The sequence below is a fragment of the Tasmannia lanceolata genome, unplaced genomic scaffold, assembly GCF_043159265.1.
Source record: "Tasmannia lanceolata isolate RefF3 unplaced genomic scaffold, GAP_Taslan_0.1 ptg000020l, whole genome shotgun sequence".
Taxonomy (NCBI): domain Eukaryota; kingdom Viridiplantae; phylum Streptophyta; class Magnoliopsida; order Canellales; family Winteraceae; genus Tasmannia; species Tasmannia lanceolata.
This window is the reverse complement of record NW_027518697.1, coordinates 17501-38634: the sequence shown is the minus strand read 5'-3', so window position 1 is coordinate 38634 and position 21134 is coordinate 17501. Positions and strand designations below refer to the sequence as shown.

Below are 21134 nucleotides of genomic sequence, written 5' to 3'. Positions count from 1 at the left end.
ATGTGTGTGTGTGTGTGTGTGTGTGCATATATTGAAAATAAAAGAAAAAGAATGTAAATATACATGATTGTTCTATATGTATATATATGTATATATATACTTTTTGCTGTATATATTTTTTGTTTTCTTTATATATATATATATATATATATATATTTTGTATTAGGCTTGGAATATTGAAGAGGAAGAGAAAGAAAAGGAAAGAGAGAAAAGGAGAGAGAGAAAAGGAGAAGAAAGAATTCTTGGATAGTGTGTGATTCCATCATATAGCATCCCCTTATTTATTCACTTAAGTGAAACATTAAAGTAAAATAATAAGAAGCATAATAAAATAAGAAATATAACTTACTCCTCAACACTAGCTACTTATTATACACTAGGTGGAAACCAAGGTGTAATCATCTTCTTAACTGGTTCGAAGCCTATTGTGTTTGCACAATGATGCTTGTGGACTATTCAGGGAATGAAAATATGAATTGTTAGGTGACAAATGGAAGGCTTTTTTTATATTTTTTATATCGCATCTTTTGTGGTGGTGTGGGCTTATGGAACGAACAAACTATGAGGATACTTAAAGATGAGACCGATTCTCCATGGTGGTTGGTGAGTGGCATTAATCGTTCTATCATTCATTGGGACGTTTCAAGAAAAGAGTTTTGATGGTATGCGAATAAAATCAGGCTTGATGGTATCATGCTAAAGTTAACAATTGATGGTAGTTCGGAGGGTGATCTAGGTCCCACCGGCGTCAATTTAGTCTCTAGAAATGATTTGAGACATGTTGTAACTCGTTGGAGATTTTTCTGGGCCTATAGGCAAATCATAATCCCATTAACATAAAGGTTTGCACACATCTTGTGGGCATGGTTTTGAATTTATGCCGAAATCAATACTAAACGACCGAATCTAACCCTATTGAAACTAAACCACACACCAAAACCAAAAGTGTCTGATTGATATACTATATCATTATGTGTTGCGTAATTATGTTCATATGAATTGCATATGAAATGTGGTGTATGTATTGTGTATAAATATTTATATGAATTACATGTGAAATGTGGCATGTATAGAATTATCAGACATACTTTAAAACACAGCTCCTTAGGTGTTCGATATTGTTAAACCATTATGGATTACTCTTGCTTATTTGATGGTTTCTAAGTATAAATTTGTGCTTATTCTAGCAATTCTTGAAGTCTCATCATAAAATTCTATAACTTGTATATGTTTCCATACGTTTCTATGATTTTACAAGATTTATACCGAAATATCCAATTCGAAACGTTTTGGTTTCCGTGGCGGCCACAACTGAAGCCCAAATTGAAATTTAAAACGCCCTTATTTTAAGGAGGAGCTCTCTGGATTCTTTGTGTGGAAGTTTATTCCATTGACATTATCACTTATTCATCAAGACATAAAGCAGGCGACGGAGATTGGCAAATTTTCAAATTGGAATTGTGAAAATTGAACAGTTTATCACTCTTATACGTGCTAGTGTGGCTTTAGCAAGAAAGGGAGTTGACAGAGAAGTTGTTTGCATTGCGAATGCCCTTCCTGAATGAAGAGGCTTCTGTCTTTTTGCTATTGTTCCTTCTTTTTCGATTCTCGTGTATTTTTGGGTTCTAGTTTAGGCCATCCCCCCCCTCCTCCCTCCCTCTGTATTTTTGTTTTCTCTTTTTGGACTCAACTCAACAAAGCCTTTGTCCCAAACTAGTTGAGGTCGGCTAAATGAATCCTTTAGAAAAATTTCATGAAGAAGGTGAAAGGAATCTACCCTGCTCTAATCCTATCTCTGGTTGGGTTCGTCTACGTGGATCATTTTCTTCCATTCTATCCTATCCAAGGTCATGTTCTCTGTCATGTTCCTAGCTTTCAACTCTTTCCTCACTGTTTCTTCCCAGGTTGTTTTCGGTCTGCCCCTACCTCTTTTTACTCCATCAACTTGGCACGAGTCGCCTCTTCTCACCGGAGCATCCAAAGGCCTATGTTGGATATGTCCAAACCATCTTAAGCGGTGCTCTCTCATCTTCTTCTCAATTGGTGCCCCTCCCACCTTTTTACGAATGTCTTCATTTTTAATTCTATCTAACCTTGTGTGGCCGCACATCCATCTAACTTCTTTAATACTATATTATGCTAGCTCTGCTCTTGCTCGTTAGTAGAAGATATCCACAGTAAGGGCTATTCCCATTTCTAGGATCTCCGCTACACTCATCTTATGCACATGCTGCTTCTTGGTGCCCACATTCTGAGCCCTACAGCATGGGTGGCCTCACAGCTGTCTAATAAAACTTTCCCTTCAACTTTCCTCTTTTTGGATTAAAGTTTTATATTATTTTTTCTAAAAAAAGGATATATTGTTTGTATGGTTTAATATTTGAGTTTCAAATTTTTATATTTTTCAGTTTTTATGGGTATAGAATTTTGAAGTTGATTGCCTTTGAATGTTTAATGTTTTCTATCTCAGGTGTATGCGGCTGCTGGGACTGTCAAAGAAAACTATGTTAACATTCTGTTAATGCTCTTGCGGCTTCGGCAAGCATGTGATCACCCTCTTTTGGTTAAAGGATATGTTTCTAATTCTGTGTGGAGATCCTCTGTAGAGATGGCAAAGAAACTTCCAAGGGAAAGGCAGCTGGATCTCCTGAACTGTTTAGAAGCTTGTTTGGCAATTTGTAGCATCTGCAATGTATGTGGTCACACTCTCATCTTTGTTCTTGTGGATTTTTGTCCAGTGTTTGCATCGTCTAGTTTGTTTTCATATAATCTCTGCTTAGTAGCAAAATTCTCCGAATAATAAAAAAAATTCTTGAAAAAATCCCAAAATTTTGATAGCCCTTTTTAATTTTTTTTTAAAAGGCCACTGATATTGGCACTACCGTGTTTTGATAATTGCACAATTCAGCTGGTCTTTGCTTTTTTAATTGGCTTCTGATAGCTTTTTGGGAACTCTAATAACTTTTGAAAGCTGTTTAACTAATAAAAGACGATGATTTAGTGCAATCATCAAAACATGGTAATGCCAATATCAGTAGCCTTTAAAATTTCTAAATAATTAAAAATTCTTCCCTTTTTTAATTAAATGGAATTCAAACTTTGTAACTATGCATCTTTGCTATGGTTTTATACGCAGTTGATTGTGTGTCATTACTGCAGATATTTATGTTATGAGTGAATGGCATTAGGTTGTCGTGTGTTTGTAACATGCTTCCTTTTATCCTTTACTCACATGCTCTCGGCCATTTTATGTTCATCTCTTTTTTTTTCGGAGTGCAAATAAATAGATTTCTCCTAAATTGACTTGCAGGAATTTTACAGTTTGTGCTGCTTTAAGTACATTTCAATTAATATAAATTGCTTATTAACCCCCTAAAAATTATCGTATATAAATCTTTCCAATGCTTTTTTCTACTGTCATAATTACATGGTTGTTGTATTCATTATACTTGGGAGTGGGAAATCCACTTATGTATCTGAAATAAGATGTTGAAAAACATCGTGGGTGACTAGAAACTTTCTTGAGTGGCTGGAGGCTGTTAGTCATTTCCAAAAAGTGATCCTCTAACTTTATAGTCCCCTTTCCACTTTAAGAAATAATATTCCTTTTGAAGTAGTACTTACAATACTGTTATAGCATGCGTACAATATACAAGGGTAGTTTTGTCCTTTAATCAATATTTGGGCTATGTCTCTACTTGGAATTAAATGCATGTCAGCGGCAAACTTAACTTTTCTATACTTTTTTTCATTTGATCTATTGGCCTACCCCACTTGTTTGCAATCGTATCTGAAAAACCTATGGTAATGGTTTGTGACAATCAAGCAGCAATCTACATTGCCAACATGCGTACAATATACAAGGGTAGTTTAGTCCTTAATCAATATTTGGGCTATGTCTCTACTTGGAATTGCATGCATGTCAGCGGCAAACTTACCTTTTCTATACTTCTTTTTTATACTTTTTTTTCATTCGATCTATGGGCCTACCCCACTTGTTTTTAATCGTATCTGAAAAACCTATGGTAATGGTTTGTGACAATCAAGCAGCAATCTACATTGCCAACAATCCAGTCTTTTATGAGAGAACAAAGCACATCGAGGTTTACTTTCACTCTGTTCGTGATGCATTCATGAGTAAGAAGATATGTTCGCCATTTGTAAAGTTGAAGGATCAATTTGGTGATGTCCTCACCAAAGGCCTTGCCAGGAATCAATTTCTTCTTAAATGTTCCAAGCTGTGCATGGGTGATATATATCTACAGCTTGAGGGGTAGTGTCTAATTACAATGTGTATTTTCTTGTATTAAGTACCTAGGGGTACTGTTGTCTTTTTCTTTTAATAATAATAATCATATGTGTTAGTAGACCTCATTAGGTTAACTAAACATTAATCTCCTCCTAAACCTTCTCTCTCTCTCTCTCTCTCTTCTTGATTTCTCGTGACAATCTTCATATCCTATATTGTCGTGTAAGTCTTGTTTCACTCATGCCATGTGTTTGTTAGGTGTCTTTTTTTGGGGGAGTTCCCTGGTGATAAGATTATAACTCACCCTCCATGTTAAGTGAGTATTTCCTAGGTCATTGCACATCTATGAATCGTAGAGGAGACTAAGAAATGGTTGCGCTAGGTGAAGTATATGAGATCATAAGACCTAAGAGGGCACAATTTTAAGATCGATTGTCAATTGGCTATGACTTTGCTCTAGATCCTGCAACTCAAATTTCTCCTCCCATGATTTTGTCTCCTCTCTTTGGTTTAGGCTTACTAGTTGATCTTTAGAAAGAAGAAAAGTTTTTTTTACAAAGCATTCCACCAATAATTTTCTTTCTTATTACTCCATCTCTCTTAGATAACTATATTGGGACATATCTTCTTATTTGCTTATAGTTTGTGGCTTTTATTTCAGTTGAAGAGTGTAGAAGGGTATATTGGTCATTACGTGTATGTGTGACGGGTATTGTAGTCTTTGTACAAGGTTGCCCTACTTTATGCGTATAATATACATCATTTACATGGGAGGACTCCTTAGTGGAGAACCTCACCATCTTCTCCCTCACTCTTCTTCTTCTCCTTGTCTTCCTTAGGGAAGAAAAAGCAGAAGAGTTTCAAGTTTCCATCTTCATCTCTCTCGTCTCATGCTACCATCTATCTCTCACGCTGCCATCTCTCCCTTGTCTCGTCTCGTCTCACATCAAACCCTAAACCATTCTCATCTCCTCTCTTTTGTCGTAAAACCTAAAACCCAAACTCATTTCTTGGGTTTCTGCTCTCTAAACCCTAAGTTCATAACCCTCAAACCCTTACCTCCATCTTGAACCCCTAATCCCAAACCCCTCTTGTAAATCCCATTTGTAGATCCATCCATTTGCCAAACAAAAAGAAAAAAGAAAAAAGAAAAAACCAAGGAAGATCCCCCTTTTATCTATTCTCGTTCTTTTTTCTTTTTTCCATTCATAAGCTCCTTTCTTGTTCTTTCTTTTGTCCCAAATCCATAAATCTCTATCTCTTTTTAAGTTTTCAATCCCTAAATCTCCTTGTTGGGTTCTTTTTAGTTTCTTGACCCTCTCTTTTGGTTAAAATCCTTTTCTTTCTTTCTTTCATGTTTTGAGTCTCACCCCCCTGCTACTCCATCCCAATTCTTGTTCTATCCCTATATATTCATTGTTTCTTATGACGTTTGTGTTGATCTCAAAGGTGCATGCCAAGTGTTTGTTAAAATGTCCAAGAGGGATATTGTGTATTGAAGGTCGTCTTTTCGCGGCCTCAACTCGAGGGGGAGTGTTGTAGCCCTCATGTAGTTCTATGGATGGAGTGCGTTGCATCCTTGTTTTGTTGTTATCTTGTTCTTTCCATAGTTTTCTATGCCTTGGTGTTGTTTGGTGATTTTGGTGTTGTCTTGTTGTTGTCTTTGTTGGTAGTCTTTTAGTTGGTTGTTTGGTTGTTGGTTAGTTGGTGGGGTTGTTTGGTTAGTTGTGGTTAGTTGTTTGGTTGGTTGTTGGTGTGTGTGTTCATTGTTGGTTGGTTGTGGTTGGTTTGTGATCATCATTGGTTGAGTTGGTTGGCTTTGTTGTTGGTGTTTGGTTAGTGTTTGTTGGTTATAGTTGGTTGTTGGTTCATTGGTTGGGTTGGTTGGTTGTTGGTGGACTCGCTTTGCGAGTCGTGTTGTTGATGCTTCTACATGGTGAGTGTAGTTGCTTGCCGTAGTTTTACGCCTTTGTTGTTGTTGTAGTGGTTTGCGTTGCAATCCACGTAGTTGGTGCTTCTACATAGTAGTGTAGTTGCTCGGTGTAATTTTATGCCTTTGTTGTGGTTATAATGGTTTGCGTTGCAATCCACTTTGTTGGGGCTATATGCTCGGTTTGTTAGCATTGTTCGGCCTTGTCGTTGTTGGGGCTATATGCTCAGTCTTAGCGTTGCTCTCGGCCTTGTCGTTGTTGGGGCTGTATGCCCGGCCGTTAGCGTTGCTTCCGGCATTGTCGTTGTTGGGGCTATATGCTCGGTCGTTAGCGTTGCTTTCGACCTTGTCGTTGTTGGGGTTGTATGCCCGGTCGTTAGCGTTGCTGTCGGTCTTGTTGTTTCTTCCAGGTGACGTGTTGTGTGGCCGTCGTTGTTTGGTTGTTGTGGTGGGCTCATCTTTATATCGCCTTGTTCGTTGGTTGATCGTTGTTGGTTGGTTGGTGGTTCTTCTCATGGCAATGTGTTGTTCAGCTGATATCTACTCGTGGTGCGTCGTCCTTGCTCGTGTGCGCGCCTTTGGCGTGCTTATTTTGTTTGAGGATCGTTGTTGTTTCCTGCTGAGGCGTCTCCATTGCTCATTGCTATGCTGATTTGTTCGTCGTGCTTTGATTCAGGGGGAGGCCCTGTTGTGATCGCTCTCGTCGTCGTACTGATTCGGGGGGAGCTGTTATCTTTGGTTTCCATTGATCATGCCATTCTATTCATTGTGTACTCACCACACCAGCTTGAGGGACATTGTTGTTCCAAGCTGGCCGTGTGTATGGGATTATTACCTTTTTTTTGTTGTTGTTGTGGTTGTATGAGTATTTAGTTGTTGGTGTAGTTTTCTTTATAGCAAGCTGGAATTCCATAGTATATACACACTCCAGCTTGAAGGGGAGTGTTGAAGAGTGTAGTAGGGTATATTGGTCATTACGTGTATGTGTGGCAGGTATTGTAGTCTTTGTACCAGGTTGCCCTACTTTAGGCCTATATATATACATCATTTACATGGAAGGACTCCTTAGTGGAGAATCTCACCATCTTCTCCCTCACTCTTCTTCTTCTCCTTGTCTTCCTTATCCCCATTTCTAACAATTTCTATTATTAATTTTTTTTAAAGTCATCCTTTCTTTTAAGCTTAGTCTCAACTATCATGGAAAACCTATGGAAGAAGAGATAGAATGCTTAAAAGGAATGAGGCTTGGGGGCATGCCAAATTACTACTGGGGAAGCATTTCATTGGTAGAAAATGGGTGTATATTCTCAAGTCTCAATTACAATCAGTTGGACAGATGGAGAGACATAATGCTTCTCGTCATTAGGATGAGCTTTATCAACGTTCTGCTTTTCAAGACCTTCTCGGTCTTCGTTTTTCTTCAATGAATTCATCTTTGCCATTCAAAAAATAAAAAATATTGGATTCGTACCCTAATTAATTATATATATTCTTCCTAAACCTTTTCTAAAAAATACATAACTTGGGGCTTCTACTTCCCATCTTGGTGCTCCTCCAATAATTCATAGGACAACTTATCCACTATTTCCGACCCTCTTCACCCTACAACAAGCTTTTACTGTCAAGCGGCCTATTTTACTTTGAAATTCTACTATGGAGCAATACGTAACCTCCCTTCTAGAAAACCATGAGGTCCCCAAAAAGATAAATGGCATGAGTTATGAAAATCAAAACATGGGTGAAATGTGCGCCAGGATTGCTTAAAAATCAATGGACCTGCCTTCTTTGGGCCCAGTTAAGGCTGAATATAGATCTAATTTTGTTGTTGATCTTTGGCACTCCTGCTAGATGTATACGCTAAAACAAGATTGGAAATGAAACTGCATAGGAATATGTGGCTCTTTATGGATAACCATCCACGAAACCATGAAAATCCATAAATATGCACAGGGGTAAAGTTTAACTTCAAAACCATTTGCATGTAGGATGCCAATTTAGCCCCTTAGTTTTTTGTTGCGCCATCAGACAGAGGTTCGCTATTCTTGTTTGTGATATTGATAACTAGACCTCTGCAATTGTTATGGTAAATTTTATAATGTTTGAAGAAGTTTTCTGGTAGTGTACAACTTGTTCATTGGTTATTGTCAGATTCATTTTGATGCTTCTGGTTTCTATTTACTCGCTGTTGTATTTTCTGCTGGAACTCCAGTTGGTTCTAATAATTTTAGCTTTACGATATTTCTGTTTCTTAGTATTTACCAGCTGATGTTTTTGTAGGACCCACCTGAGGATGCTGTTGTTACCATTTGCGGTCATGTTTTCTGCAACCAATGCATCTGTGACCACCTTACCGGAGATGAAAATTCATGCCCTGTAGCTCAATGCAAAGTTCATCTAAGTGTATCTTCAGTATTTTCCAAAGCAAGTCTGAAAAACTCCCTCTCTAACAACTATCTCGGTGGTCACGATTGTTTACCACCTGATAATTCTGGTTCTGAACAACTTGTCAAGACATCTGACTTCTTCTGTAAAGAGATTATTTCTGATTCTTCCAAAATAAAAGCTGCTCTCGAGATTCTTCAATCATTGTCTAAATCACGGGGGGATTGCTTCTCAGAATGTGCTTCTAATGATGAAGTTGCCAGTTATTCAAAAGGCACCTCTAATTCTTTTTTAGCAAAGGTGGGGTCTAAGGATATTTGTGATGACAGACATTTGGATATGGAAAGAGGTACTAATCTGCCACCGGCAGCAGCGGAGAAAGCAATTGTCTTCTCCCAATGGACAAGGATGCTGGATCTTCTTGAAGTTCCTTTGAGAAATTCCTCCATACATTACAGAAGACTCGATGGGACAATGTCTGTTGTTGCTAGGGATAAAGCTTTGAAAGATTTTGACACTCTTCCAGAGGTTTGTTAATGAGACCTTTTCCATGCTTTAACTTTATGCCTTTCGGTATTTTTCCTTTTTAATCTTTTCTTATCAAGGGCTATTGTATCAAAAAGTTCCTCTTAAAATTAAATCGGCACTCTGCACTCTGCGTTCCTAAATTTCATTTTTTTTTTCATTATCTATGATTAGGTTACAGTCATGATTATGTCTTTGAAAGCTGCAAGTCTTGGACTGAACATGGTTGCAGCTTGTCATGTTCTTCTTTTGGACCTATGGTGGAACCCGACAACTGAAGATCAGGCTATTGATAGAGCACACCGGATTGGCCAGACTCGTCCTGTTACTGTTTCACGATTGACTGTGCAAGATACAGTTGAAGACCGTATATTAGCTCTTCAGGTATTATTTTCCAGGTTTTTTTTTATGCTAATCACTCCTTTGTACTTTGTATTGCTCTTAACTGTTGTTACAATTCTCAAGGTGCTCTTAACAGGCAATCAGAAATGTGGTTGATAAAGTGCGGAGTGCAATTATCAAAATCAGTGGTTGCGGATATCATTTGTCTTGCTCTCTCTCTCTCTCTCTCTCTATATATATATATATATATATATATATATATATATATATATATATTGTGTGTGCACGAGTGTATTTATTCGTACACACACACGCACACACACACACACACACATATATATATTTATTATTTCACACTTTTCTAATTAGCTATTGAAGCCTCTTACGTTCCCCAAAAAGAAGTGTTTAGTAAAGTGAGGAGTACCATTATCAAAATATGAGAGTCTAGATATGACTGATATGTTATGCATATGTATGTATACATATAATTTTCCTATATACATCTATAACATGTGTATGTGTATTTATGTAGTACCTTAAGGGAAAGATAATAAAGGGGATCAGGGTTAGGGTTTTGAAGAATTGTGTTTAATAGAATTAGGTTTTCAATGGTTTGAATCGTGGGATGTTGGGCTTTAAGAAGTAGGGCAAGGTTAGGGTTGGATATATTATACATGTCTATATATTATTTTCATATAGTCTTCCTATTTAGGTATAATGTGTCTGGGTATGGATATTGTGTTTTGAAGAATTAGGCTTAATTGAATCAGGGTTTCAATTGACTAAAGGACGTGATGTTAGGGTTTAAGGAATAGGACAAGGGGAAGGAATTGAATGGGGGTTGATTGGCTTAGATAAGGGTTGCTAGATTTTTTTTTTGAATGGTAGGTGAGGGTTGCTAGTTTTTAAAAAATTTCTTTTCTAAACTATGGTGGTCGACTGGTACATAATGGAGAAGGGGGTTCTGAATAAGAAATAGATAGGGTTAGATAGAAAATGCGGTTTAGGATATAGTAAAGCAGGTTTAGGTATTTGTTGATCGATTGGTATGTACTTAGTAAAAAAAACGATAATAAAGAGAAAAGGGTTGGAGAAGGGAGAAAACTAGCTTCATGCTAGGGTTTTATGCTTCACGCCTAGGTTATGGCTTTACGCCTTCAATTGTTTTGAGAGTTCTTACGAGAAACTTTAAAAATTCTTCATTGTACCTGAAAAGAAGTATTACAGTGACTTATATAGTAGAGGGAGGCGGTCTCTCTCTCTCTCTCTCTCCCCCTCTCTCTCCTCCCTTTCTCTCTCTCTCTCTATTTTTTGAGCCTCGACCTCTCTTTCTCGTCTCGCCCCTTTGCTGGCAAAAGATGAGCCATGTAGGCTGGATCTAGAACCGTGGAGGCCAGATCTGGAGTGTGGCTCTTCTGTGGTGGCCAGATCTGGGGCCATGGAGGCCGGATCTGGAGCTCTGGAAGCCGTGAAGCCGGATCTGGAGCCGAGGAAAACCGTGGAGGTTGCTGGAGGCCGTGAAAGGCAGCTGGACCTAGAGCCTTGGAAGGCCGGCTATAGGCGGTGCGAGGCCGTGGAGGCCGTGGATTATCGAATCTGGAGGCCGTGGAGGATCTGGGAGGCTGTGGGTTGCCAGATTTAGCAATAGGGATGCTGGGTCTAGCCGTAGGAGGCCGTGGTCTTCGGAATCAGGATCGTGGGTGGTGGCCTGAGGACGGGCGTGGTGGCCAGTGGCAATGGAGGTTGCCGGATTCTTGATGACAGTGGTGGTGGCTGAGACTCCCCCGGCGGAGATGGCTTTTGTGGAGGAGATGTAGGAGGGACTGGACGTGGTGACCGTGGAGGAGGTGGTCGTCGGCGGGGAGGATGACCCGTCGGTGTTTGGTGGTGGTACGAGGTGGAGGCCGGCAGAGATCCGATGATGTTGTTGGGTGGTTGGCTATCGTGCACGGTTAGTGGCGCACAATAGCTCTGGGCATCTGAACGGGATTTTTGAAAATCGAATTCGGAATGTGTTGGGGAAGTTTGTGTGACGTGGCAGGTCACGATCTTGACTTGGTGGGCCCCACAATATGGCACTTTTTGTTGGATTCGATATAATTGAGGCTATTGGGTAATGTAAGGGGTAATGGGTTTTTCTTTTGGGCCAAGGAGAATGCTCTTGGGCAATTCATACTATGTAAATTTGGTGGGACTACTGGTCCCCATTGTAAGTTTTGCTGGTATGGATATATTTGTCAATTTTCCAAAAAAGAAAAAGAAAAAATAGGAATCATAACCATTTCAAAAAAAGTAGTAGGAATCATATATTTGAACCCAAACTAACAATATAAATTGACCCAAAAATATAATAAAACTGATGGAATGTATTTCTATTACAAGACAAAAAAGTAGTGCCCTAAATGTAAAAAATGCCTTACTATCCCAAACATGGAGTAATCAAATTAAAGAAAATTGGCAAGCTAGATTGCCCAAGGAAGTCCCCCCCCCCTCCCCGGTCCTTCATGCGCTTAATCCTATGTAGATTACTCAATCTACTAAGTGTCATGTGGGGCCCTTCTTCACCATCGCAATACCATGCCTTGTTGACTACTTAACCCTTTTCGGTCTTTTGTACAATTTGAAGTGTTGATCCCTCTCTCTCTCTCTCTCTCTCATACACACACACACAACACACACACACACACATAATTTGGGTTCCCAGTCCCCACATTGTTTTGAAAATCTTACGATTTACGATTCAAATCAAATCTTATGCATAACGATTTGAATCCCATGATTGAATTTTAATCTGTATGAATCTTATGATTTTCGATTGAATCTTACGATTTGATCGTAAATCGTACAATTCATGCGATTTATCCAAATTAAGTTTTGTATAAAAGAAAATAGGACATTTTTTTTCGACAGACCTTATTTCCTTTCAACATTACAAGAATCCTTTGAAATCCATCTCATTAGAAGGAAGAAGACAGTAGAACTAGGAATTCAAACGAATCGAACCACTCAAGCACAATGCATGTGCTTGAGAGCATTTCTTACATCGAGGTGGGAGATGACTATAATTAGGACAACACACCGAGGACTCTAGTCGTTTATGATTGATATTTGCAATTTGATGTATTAGACATTGAGAATTGATATGATCTGGTGTCTTTTTTTAAAAAGATTATTATCCAATATGCATGGGTTGAGATGAGAAATAGATTATTAGTATGTGTCACGTTTGTTAACAAACAATTCATATTACGATATTGAATGGCCAATCATTGTAGTTTATATTTGAATTAATGAATTTGGATTAAAAATGAATAATTGGTTATTTTTATTTCTTTAATTTGTTTATAATTTTTATTGTATTTATATATATATATATATATATATATATATATATATATATCTGAATGAATTTTATGATTTACGAAAAAATTTACGATCCGAAATAGAGGGTGGTACGAACTTCCACCACAGAGCAAGAATCTTAGCAGAGACAAAAGTCATACACTGGTTGTGGTTCCCTTCCTTTTTTACTTCTAAAACTCGACCAAAAAGATTACCTAGAGCTTGAACTGTTGATATGGCCCATACATGAAGAGGAATGCCATAAAATCTGACCCAAAATTCCTCCAGCCCCGGGGAGAAATCTTTGGTCCAAGGGAGGAGGGAATGGAATCGATCTTCCCATATATCATTGCCTTTGTCCAGGATTGTTGTAGCTTCTTGTTCCGATTTGAAGATAAATAAAACTTCGTCCACTGATAAAAGACATGGGCATGAAAGGAAAGGGAGGTTCCAGACTCGTTTGGCCCACCGCCAAAGATCATAAAGATTATCGTTAGCCGATATAGAGAGGGTCAGAGATCCAGACCATAGTTACCGGATTCACTATCCGCCCTCCGATCCGCGATCCGGGGTCCCACGATCCGAAACGTGGTTCACTAACAACCCGGATCGCCAAAAATGACGAACCGCGTCGACCCGCGGGAGAGAAAGAGAGAGAGATGCATATAGACTAGAAGAGAGATGGAGAGAGCTACAAATTTTATATATTTTGGGTTGAATTGGAACTAGAGCTTTATTTTGAAAAAAATATGTAGGGCATACATGAGGTTTTCTTATTTTTTTATTAAATGGATATAGTATAGACTATGGAAGGATATTCATATATTCCAACGGGAACTTTCTTTTTGAAAAAATATGTATGACACACACGAGGTTTTTATATTTTGTGTATTAAATGTGCATAGTGTGTACTATGGAATGACATTCTTGTAAAAATATATGAAATAATATATATATATATATATATATATATATATACCCTCATCGTACCGCGTACCGGACTACCATCGTACCCCGTACCCGTTCCCGTACCGCGTTCCAAGTAACCTTGATCCAGGCTCTTTAGTTTTTCCAATTAGACAACATCTAAGTGACGATAATCTTGATTCCACCTGCTTCCCCGAAATGGAGAGCCTACCTTAGAGATAGTGGAGATTGTCCCTGAGTCAGGCCTTCATTAGGATCTGATTCGGGATCCAGATCGTTGTATTTTTTACCCAAAGGCTGAATCCCATCCTTTGTTCCCAAGCAACATCTCAGGCATCTGACTCTTCAACTAAAATTAAAATATTTACAGGAGGGGCACCACCAATCAACTAATTCCCCATTTAGAACCCTCTATACCTCTCTCTGTCTTTTTTTTTCCACTGCCGTGAGTTTGGGGGAATACTTCCAGGTACATGTTGCCGATTGTGTTGCTTTTCCTAGCGACAATACCTCCTCCATTGGAAGTTCCGATAAGCGCAATCGTCGCAATACCAATCCCCCTCCATTTCGTCCAATTGCCCCTCTCTCCTCAATTTGAACTCATTCTTCTTGAATTTTCACCAGGTTTGATCAGTAGCCATGTATTCTTTACTTTTGAATACAGGGAATTGATATAGGCACACCTCCCTTGTTTAAATCACCCCTCTTCTCTTTGCAAATGAAATAACTCACCTTAGATTTGATAATGACACAATCAGTTCGTCTTTTCCTCCATTTCTCAGTTCGATTCGGTTAATTTTCGGTTTAAAACTCTAAAACCGTGAACCGAACTGATGGGATCGGTTCGGTAAAATTCTAAACCATGACCGAACCAATGCCGAGAAAGACCGAACCAAACCAAACCGAAAGGCCCGGTTAGGTTCGGTTTATCGGTTTTGCATGTTTTTTGTGTAGCCTTGTTTCATACCAGACTTAGATATGTCCCAACTTACCAGGACATCTAAACCGCACACTTCTCCAATTCGTCCAAGATATGTTGGATTAGAAAATCCGGCATTTCTACAAGAAGCTCCTCTGAAATCCGCTCCAAGCGGCTAGGGATTTTTCTATCAACAATCCTCTCTTGCACTTGCCGGATACCAGCGATTTTATTAGCTTCCCAATTTAGCCTCCTCAAATCCCATTCTACAGCGAAAAGGAATTTAATGAAAGGATGCGCAAAAAGTGGCGATTGGGTTCCTCTAATCTCTGTTGACCAAGTGAGACGAGTTAAGGTGAATGGGCAAACCTGCGCTTCTAGTCTGAAAATGTCTCATTGCTTCCGAAGCAAATCGTCGGCTATCTCTTTGGGCAAAGAGTACGTGATAGAGGCCTTTTCTTCATCATAAGACATCGCTTTAATCCTCCTAAGGATGTTTTCTAGAATTGCCTTGATCCTCCATTCTCAAAAGAGAATCTTCAAGCCCAGAACTAAAATCAATCAGGAAACTAAAAAACGCCCAGAGAAACAAACAATTGAAGACGAGAGGCTCCTTCAAAGAGAAGCTGGTATGCAAACAGAACTAATAAAAACCTAAAAGAGACCATACAACTAACCGCTACTCGGGACCTAAAATAATTAATCCTATGCGAAAGGACCAATGAGTCCCACTTCAAAAGCCCAAAAGGTAAATAAGGAAGGGATAGGCCAAACAAAAAAAGAGACAAATCTACTCACAAAAGAGAGAGAAAAATGACTAAACCCCTATAAGATTCCAGAAGCCAACCCTAGATGTAAGACAGAGGGTCAAGGCCCACCCTGACAAAAGGATTTGAACCAAGATGGCCCTCATCACCATACCACTTAACTTTCCACTTAGGGGCCAGGGAAGCCAACGCCTCGTGCTCTATCGACAAGCAGGACCTGCCGAACTCTGGTGCAGAACAGGAATCAAAACCCACATTGGGTAGATCACCAAAAAAGGGAGATTTGAAATTTGAAAACAGACAGGGAATGGGAGAGACATCGGGGCCCCAACTCAGCCCCGCAACCGGGACCGAAACCGAACGGGCAACAAGCAACCGCTTAGCCAAGGGGGCAGATGGGCTAGAAATTGCAGAGCAAACAGAAGGCTTAAGGATTTCCATTCCAACTCTGTATACAAGGTTCAAAACTCTAATTCTAACACAGGAGTCTGAGAAAGACCTCCGAGGGGCTTGAATTTTCGCCGACACGAAACTCATGCGTTGCTAGTGATTCCCCTCCATCTTTATTTCTAGGACCTGACCAAATAGGCTTCCTATCGCCTCCACCGTTGAGACGACCCAAGCATGTAAAGGGATACCAAAGAATTTAACCCAAAGAGCTTCCTCACTTTGAATAAATTCCTTATTCCACTTGGTGAGCGAGCGAAGGTGAGGTTCGAAGAACTCTTGACTACTGGACAGAACCTAAACAGCCTGTAGTTCTGATTCGAACATAAAAAGGATTTAATCATCCGACAAGATACAAGGGCACTGCAAGGATGGGATATTCCAACTCTTTTGAGCCCAAAGCCAAATGTCCTCTAGGGAACTATAAGGGCTCTTTCTTGTCCCAATCAGGCAGGCTTTAAGGGTCTTCATTCGTACATCCACTTCCGTTCCCGAGATACACAAGATTGAAGAACCTTCAGACCTATAAGAGATAGAGCCGGAGTCAAGCCATAGATCGCTCTCAGCTAGGGCCAAGTTCGGATCTAGGGAACGGCCAAAAGGCCTTGGCACCCATCTAGAAGGAAGTTTGTTCTGGCGGCACCAACGACAGCTTTTCCTCCATTCGAAATTGAGATACCGACAGGGGGAACAATACTAGTTCCCATTACTTGCATTTTGATTTCTTCTATGATCAAATCCCTTCCTTTCCACCAACAAATTCCTTATGGATTGATTACATATTCTGCATTTTTTTCTCCAACTAAAATTCTAGTACCGGCAATGGAAGCACTGCCAATCCTCCTGCAATCTCGTGCTCTCTCACTTAAGACCTACTTGAAAGTCCAATCCCACCTGTTTTCATAAATCATTCCTGTGTTTATTTATCTAGTTTTTGGCATTATACTTGATTTGAAGATTATCTTCTGAGGCATAATTCTAGGTGTTTTTTGTTGTGCATTTCTTGTCGGGAGTGGCAGTTTCTAGGAAAAAAAGCTGGTTCTTTGGTTGATTTCCTTCTGGCGCTATGCTTCTTAGTTGCTTAAACCTTTTTTGGACATGATATGGGATATTGATTTCCATTCAGCCTTTGATGAGTTATTATGATAATTATGAGATCTGTTCAGTGTAGATGCTTTGATAATTGTAGGGAGTCAGAATCGATGCTTTGTTAATCAATCTAATTTAGAAATTCATCTATCAATTCCAAGTTTCATTTTGCAAATCAATAAAGAACTCACCCATTATGTAAAAAATTGGAGTTTTTACAATAGCTTCCTCTTTATTTGGAGTTGCAGTGTTTATGGAGAAATTACTTCGTTTTGCAGGAAAAGAAGAGAGAAATGGTGGCATCTGCATTTGGAGAGGATGAAACAGGTTGTCGCCAGACTCGACTTACGGTGGAGGATTTGAAGTATCTGTTTTTGGGATGATTTATGTTGTTTACCTGATGAGCTGCTTTGACCAAACATTTAGCCGTAGAGATTTCAGTTCCAGACATTACTTTGCAGCTCCCATTAAAAGAGCACTTTGGGAGGCGCTGGGGGAACAATTGTTTCTTTTTGGATTGTTTGTTGATTTCTCATTTTTCGGGGTGGTTGCCATGGGGCAGAGTTAGTTGGCTAACAGTAAATTTAAGTGCAGTGGGCGGTAACTATGAGTCATTAACCAGCGACATCTGTGAATAATCTCTGTAAAATCTGCATAGTTTTACCTAGTTTTGAGCGAGCATTACCATTTTACCTAATTGCATTGTAACCCGTTGGGATGCGGAATTCAATACCCAAAGAGTAGAGCAAAAATGTCAAATTCAATGGAAATTCAATTGTAAATCAGATCTGTCATGACCGTTTATTTTATAAAAAAAAGTTGCATATTTTTTTGGAATTATGATCCCCTCACTAGCATGCACACACACACACACACACACTCTCTCTCTCTCTGTCTCTCTCTCTCTCTCTAATCTATGTAAAGATTAATGTTTCACTTAAAGCAGTGTAGATGTCATGACCGTTTATTTTATAAAAAAAAGTTGCATATTTTTTTGGAATTATGGTCCCCTCTCTAGCATGCACACACACACACACTCACTCTCTCTCTCTCTCTCTCTCTCTCTTTATAATCTATGTAAATATTAATGTTTCACTTAAAGCAGTGTAGATGCTTGATTTATTTGAAGGACAGGAGTTTCCATGCTCATATCTACTACTGCAATAGTTCATGAACAGAGATGGAGCATCCAAGCTACCTTTCTTATAGAAGTAGTTTTGCCATAAGTTTCTATTCTCCACTTATCAAAGGTTCCTCAAAAGAAGGAATAGGCAAAAAGAACAATTGTGGTGCGAGAGTGACCCGAAGCTTGGATAAAAAGAGGCCTCTGGAGCTTGAGCCCGTGACATTGAAACAACAACTCAAAGAAAGAAGGAGTCGGGGATACATTCTTCTCTGCATAATGGATTGAGAAAGGCACCCTTTCTATTAATTACCACTGCCTTGCTTTTGAAGTAGAAATTAAGATCCGTTTTCATATATGAGGATTTTGGGAGCTAGCCTTATCACGACCAAACCAATATCCAAGCATGCAATTTTGATGCAAAGAGCATTACCCAAGATAAAATATTCAATGAAATACTCTATTGGACTCGTAATCTACTTCCATCACGCTTAAAAACATAAAAACCACCTAGACCCAACTCAGACAACTCAAACTTGAAAGTTCCGATAACAACATAAACCTGCTAAACTTGAAAAATTAATTCTAGTTCTAAAAGACATGGGCAGCGAGGAAATATATGCTTAATACCATCTTACTAATAAGTTTATTTCAGGTTATACACCGAATCCACAGGTTGATTTTCACGAAAGATAACAACATAAACCTGCTAAACTTGAAAAATTAATTCTAGTTCTAAAAGACATGGGCAGCGAGGAAATATATGCTTAATACCATCTTAGTAATAAGTTTATTTCAGGTTATACACTGAATCCACAGGTTGATTTTCACGAAAGCTCATTGTTGGGGCTTTTGGATTATTGGAAATTTTTTGAAAATGAAAAATATTTATAAAAGTTATGACTTCTTTGTATGCACAGAAAAGATAACTCGAACTGATCCTAATTTTTAATTAGAAAGAGTATCAATGTATGATGATTTCCTCTAGATCAACTATAATCATATCATTTTCCTAAAAATTGTGGGAAGAAAAAAGTTATCAAAAAAAAATAAAAAATCCCGTCGACAATGTCTTTCTTGTAATCCAAACAGGGCAAAAATTCTCTAAGATTGACTAACCGCTGAACATTATCCATGCGTGCTGATATGCTTGGCCGAACCGATCATATCCGTGAGACAATGGATTTAATGCTATGTTTTCTTCTCTTATGAAATTCAATATTAATGCGTCTCACATCAAAATTAGTTGAAAGTTTCGATATGAAAACTAAGTGTTCGAACAAAATTTATCATTTTATAGAGTGCTTAAATGATATGTTTATCCTTTTCTTTGATTATACCTTATGCTTTCGTAGTAGCATTTATGAATTAACTTACTGGAAACAATTTTCAATAAGTAAAGGGCGTGTTCGCAACCATAATTTAAATGACTTCTGCCCATTTTGTAGGTGCTCGAATGCAACGCAATAAAATCCAAAAAATGTAGTTCTGCAATCTGCAAACTAGACCTGCCAAGCCCATTTCTCCAAACTCTACGTTTAACATGTATAAAGGATGACATTCAAGCTATTTTTTTCCAAAAAAGGATGAGAATCTGAGGCAAGTACTAGGAGTCACTTACTTCGATCATCATAGATCCATTTCTACCCGATTCTATAGGGGAGGATGACAAGTGTTGCCGTACACACCCAAAATCTTTTTAGCAAAGGTGATTCTTCAAAAAATGGGTGGCAAAAAGACCCCAATACCCTTGACATGATGACAGTAACGTCAATCATTATCTTAAAGTTAGATTTAATGTATTTGATCTTAGCTGTCATTGTTTTCGTTCGTTTGAACATATGTTTGAACCCAAACAAGCGTTTGGTTCGTTTTAATCGTTGTTGTCTACAATAAGCAGAGACTGTTAGATCCTTGATAGGTGAAAGTATTTTTATGTACATAAGATTTCGGCGCGTACTCCAAAGCTCATAAGGTGTTTTCTTAGAAATTGGCCTTATATATACCCTATTTATGATATAGCAAGCGGTGCTAACCGCTTCCGCCCAAAAGTATCTAGGAAGATCATTTTCATGCAACATTGTTCTAGCCATTTCTTGGAGGGTTCGGTTCTTTCTTTCTACAACCCCATTTTGTTGAGGTGTCCTAGGTGCCGAAAAATTGTGTTTGATGCCATGTTCATTACAGTATGTGTCAAAGTGAACATTTTCAAATTCCGTTCCATGGTCACTCCTAATGTAAGATATGGCAATACCTTTTTCATTTTGTATTTGATTACACAACTTAAGAAAATTTTCATATGTTTAATCTTTATGTGCTAAAAATATGACCCATGTAAATCGTGAGTAGTCATCCACAACTACAAACACGTACCTTTTTCCACCTAGGCTACTTGTCTTCATTGGTCTAAAAAGATCCATATGAAGTAGTTGCAAGGGGTAGGTGGATGAAATCATATTTTTAGGGACAAATGAGCTCTTCAATTGTTTTCCTAATTGACAAGTTCTACAAATGTGATCTTTGGTGTATTTGAACTTAGAAAATCCTCTAACAATTTCTTTTGAGGAGAGGGTCGAAATGAGATCCATTTCGGCGTGACCCAACCTCCTATGCCACAACCAAGAATCTTCACTAATGGCATTAAGACAAGTCACATTTTGGAGTCTAAGATCATCTAGTCCAATAGTGTAAATGTTATTGTCTCTAGAACCTATGAATTTCACTTTTTCATCTATCTTATTTTTAACAATGCATTTGTCAGGGTTGAAGACTACTTCAAAATCATTGTCACACAATTGACTAATGCTAATAAGATTATGGGATAAGCCATTAACATAAAGTACATCATGTATGAGAGAGGTAGAGTTACCTATGGTGCCTTCTCCTTTGACTTTTTCTTTCTTATCATCTCCAAAGGTAACGTCTCCACCATCCTTGAGTGATAGGGATGCAAATTGAGTGAGGTCTCCTGTCATGTGTCTAGAGCATCCACTATCAAGGTACCATGTGTTCTTCTTGTTATGGCTTTTAAGGCATACCTACATATGAATAGGCAAGTGAGATCCTTTAGGTACCCAAATCTTTCTAATCTT

The 21134-nt window shown here is 38.6% G+C and overlaps 1 protein-coding gene across 2 annotated transcripts in view; it reads left to right on the top strand.

Annotated features, from left to right (window-relative positions):
• LOC143853687 (helicase-like transcription factor CHR28) overlaps window positions 1-17756 on the top strand; it is a 45888-nt gene extending 28132 nt beyond the window's left edge. For both annotated transcript variants that reach the window (XM_077363406.1, XM_077363405.1), the window contains 4 exons: window positions 2471-2692; window positions 8457-9089; window positions 9261-9470; window positions 17198-17756. In XM_077363406.1, the coding sequence (XP_077219521.1) occupies window positions 2471-2692; window positions 8457-9089; window positions 9261-9470; window positions 17198-17302 (1170 nt within the window). In that variant the 3' untranslated portion in view covers window positions 17303-17756. The remainder of the gene's footprint in view (window positions 1-2470; window positions 2693-8456; window positions 9090-9260; window positions 9471-17197) is intronic.
• Window positions 17757-21134: the final 3378 nt, after the last annotated feature.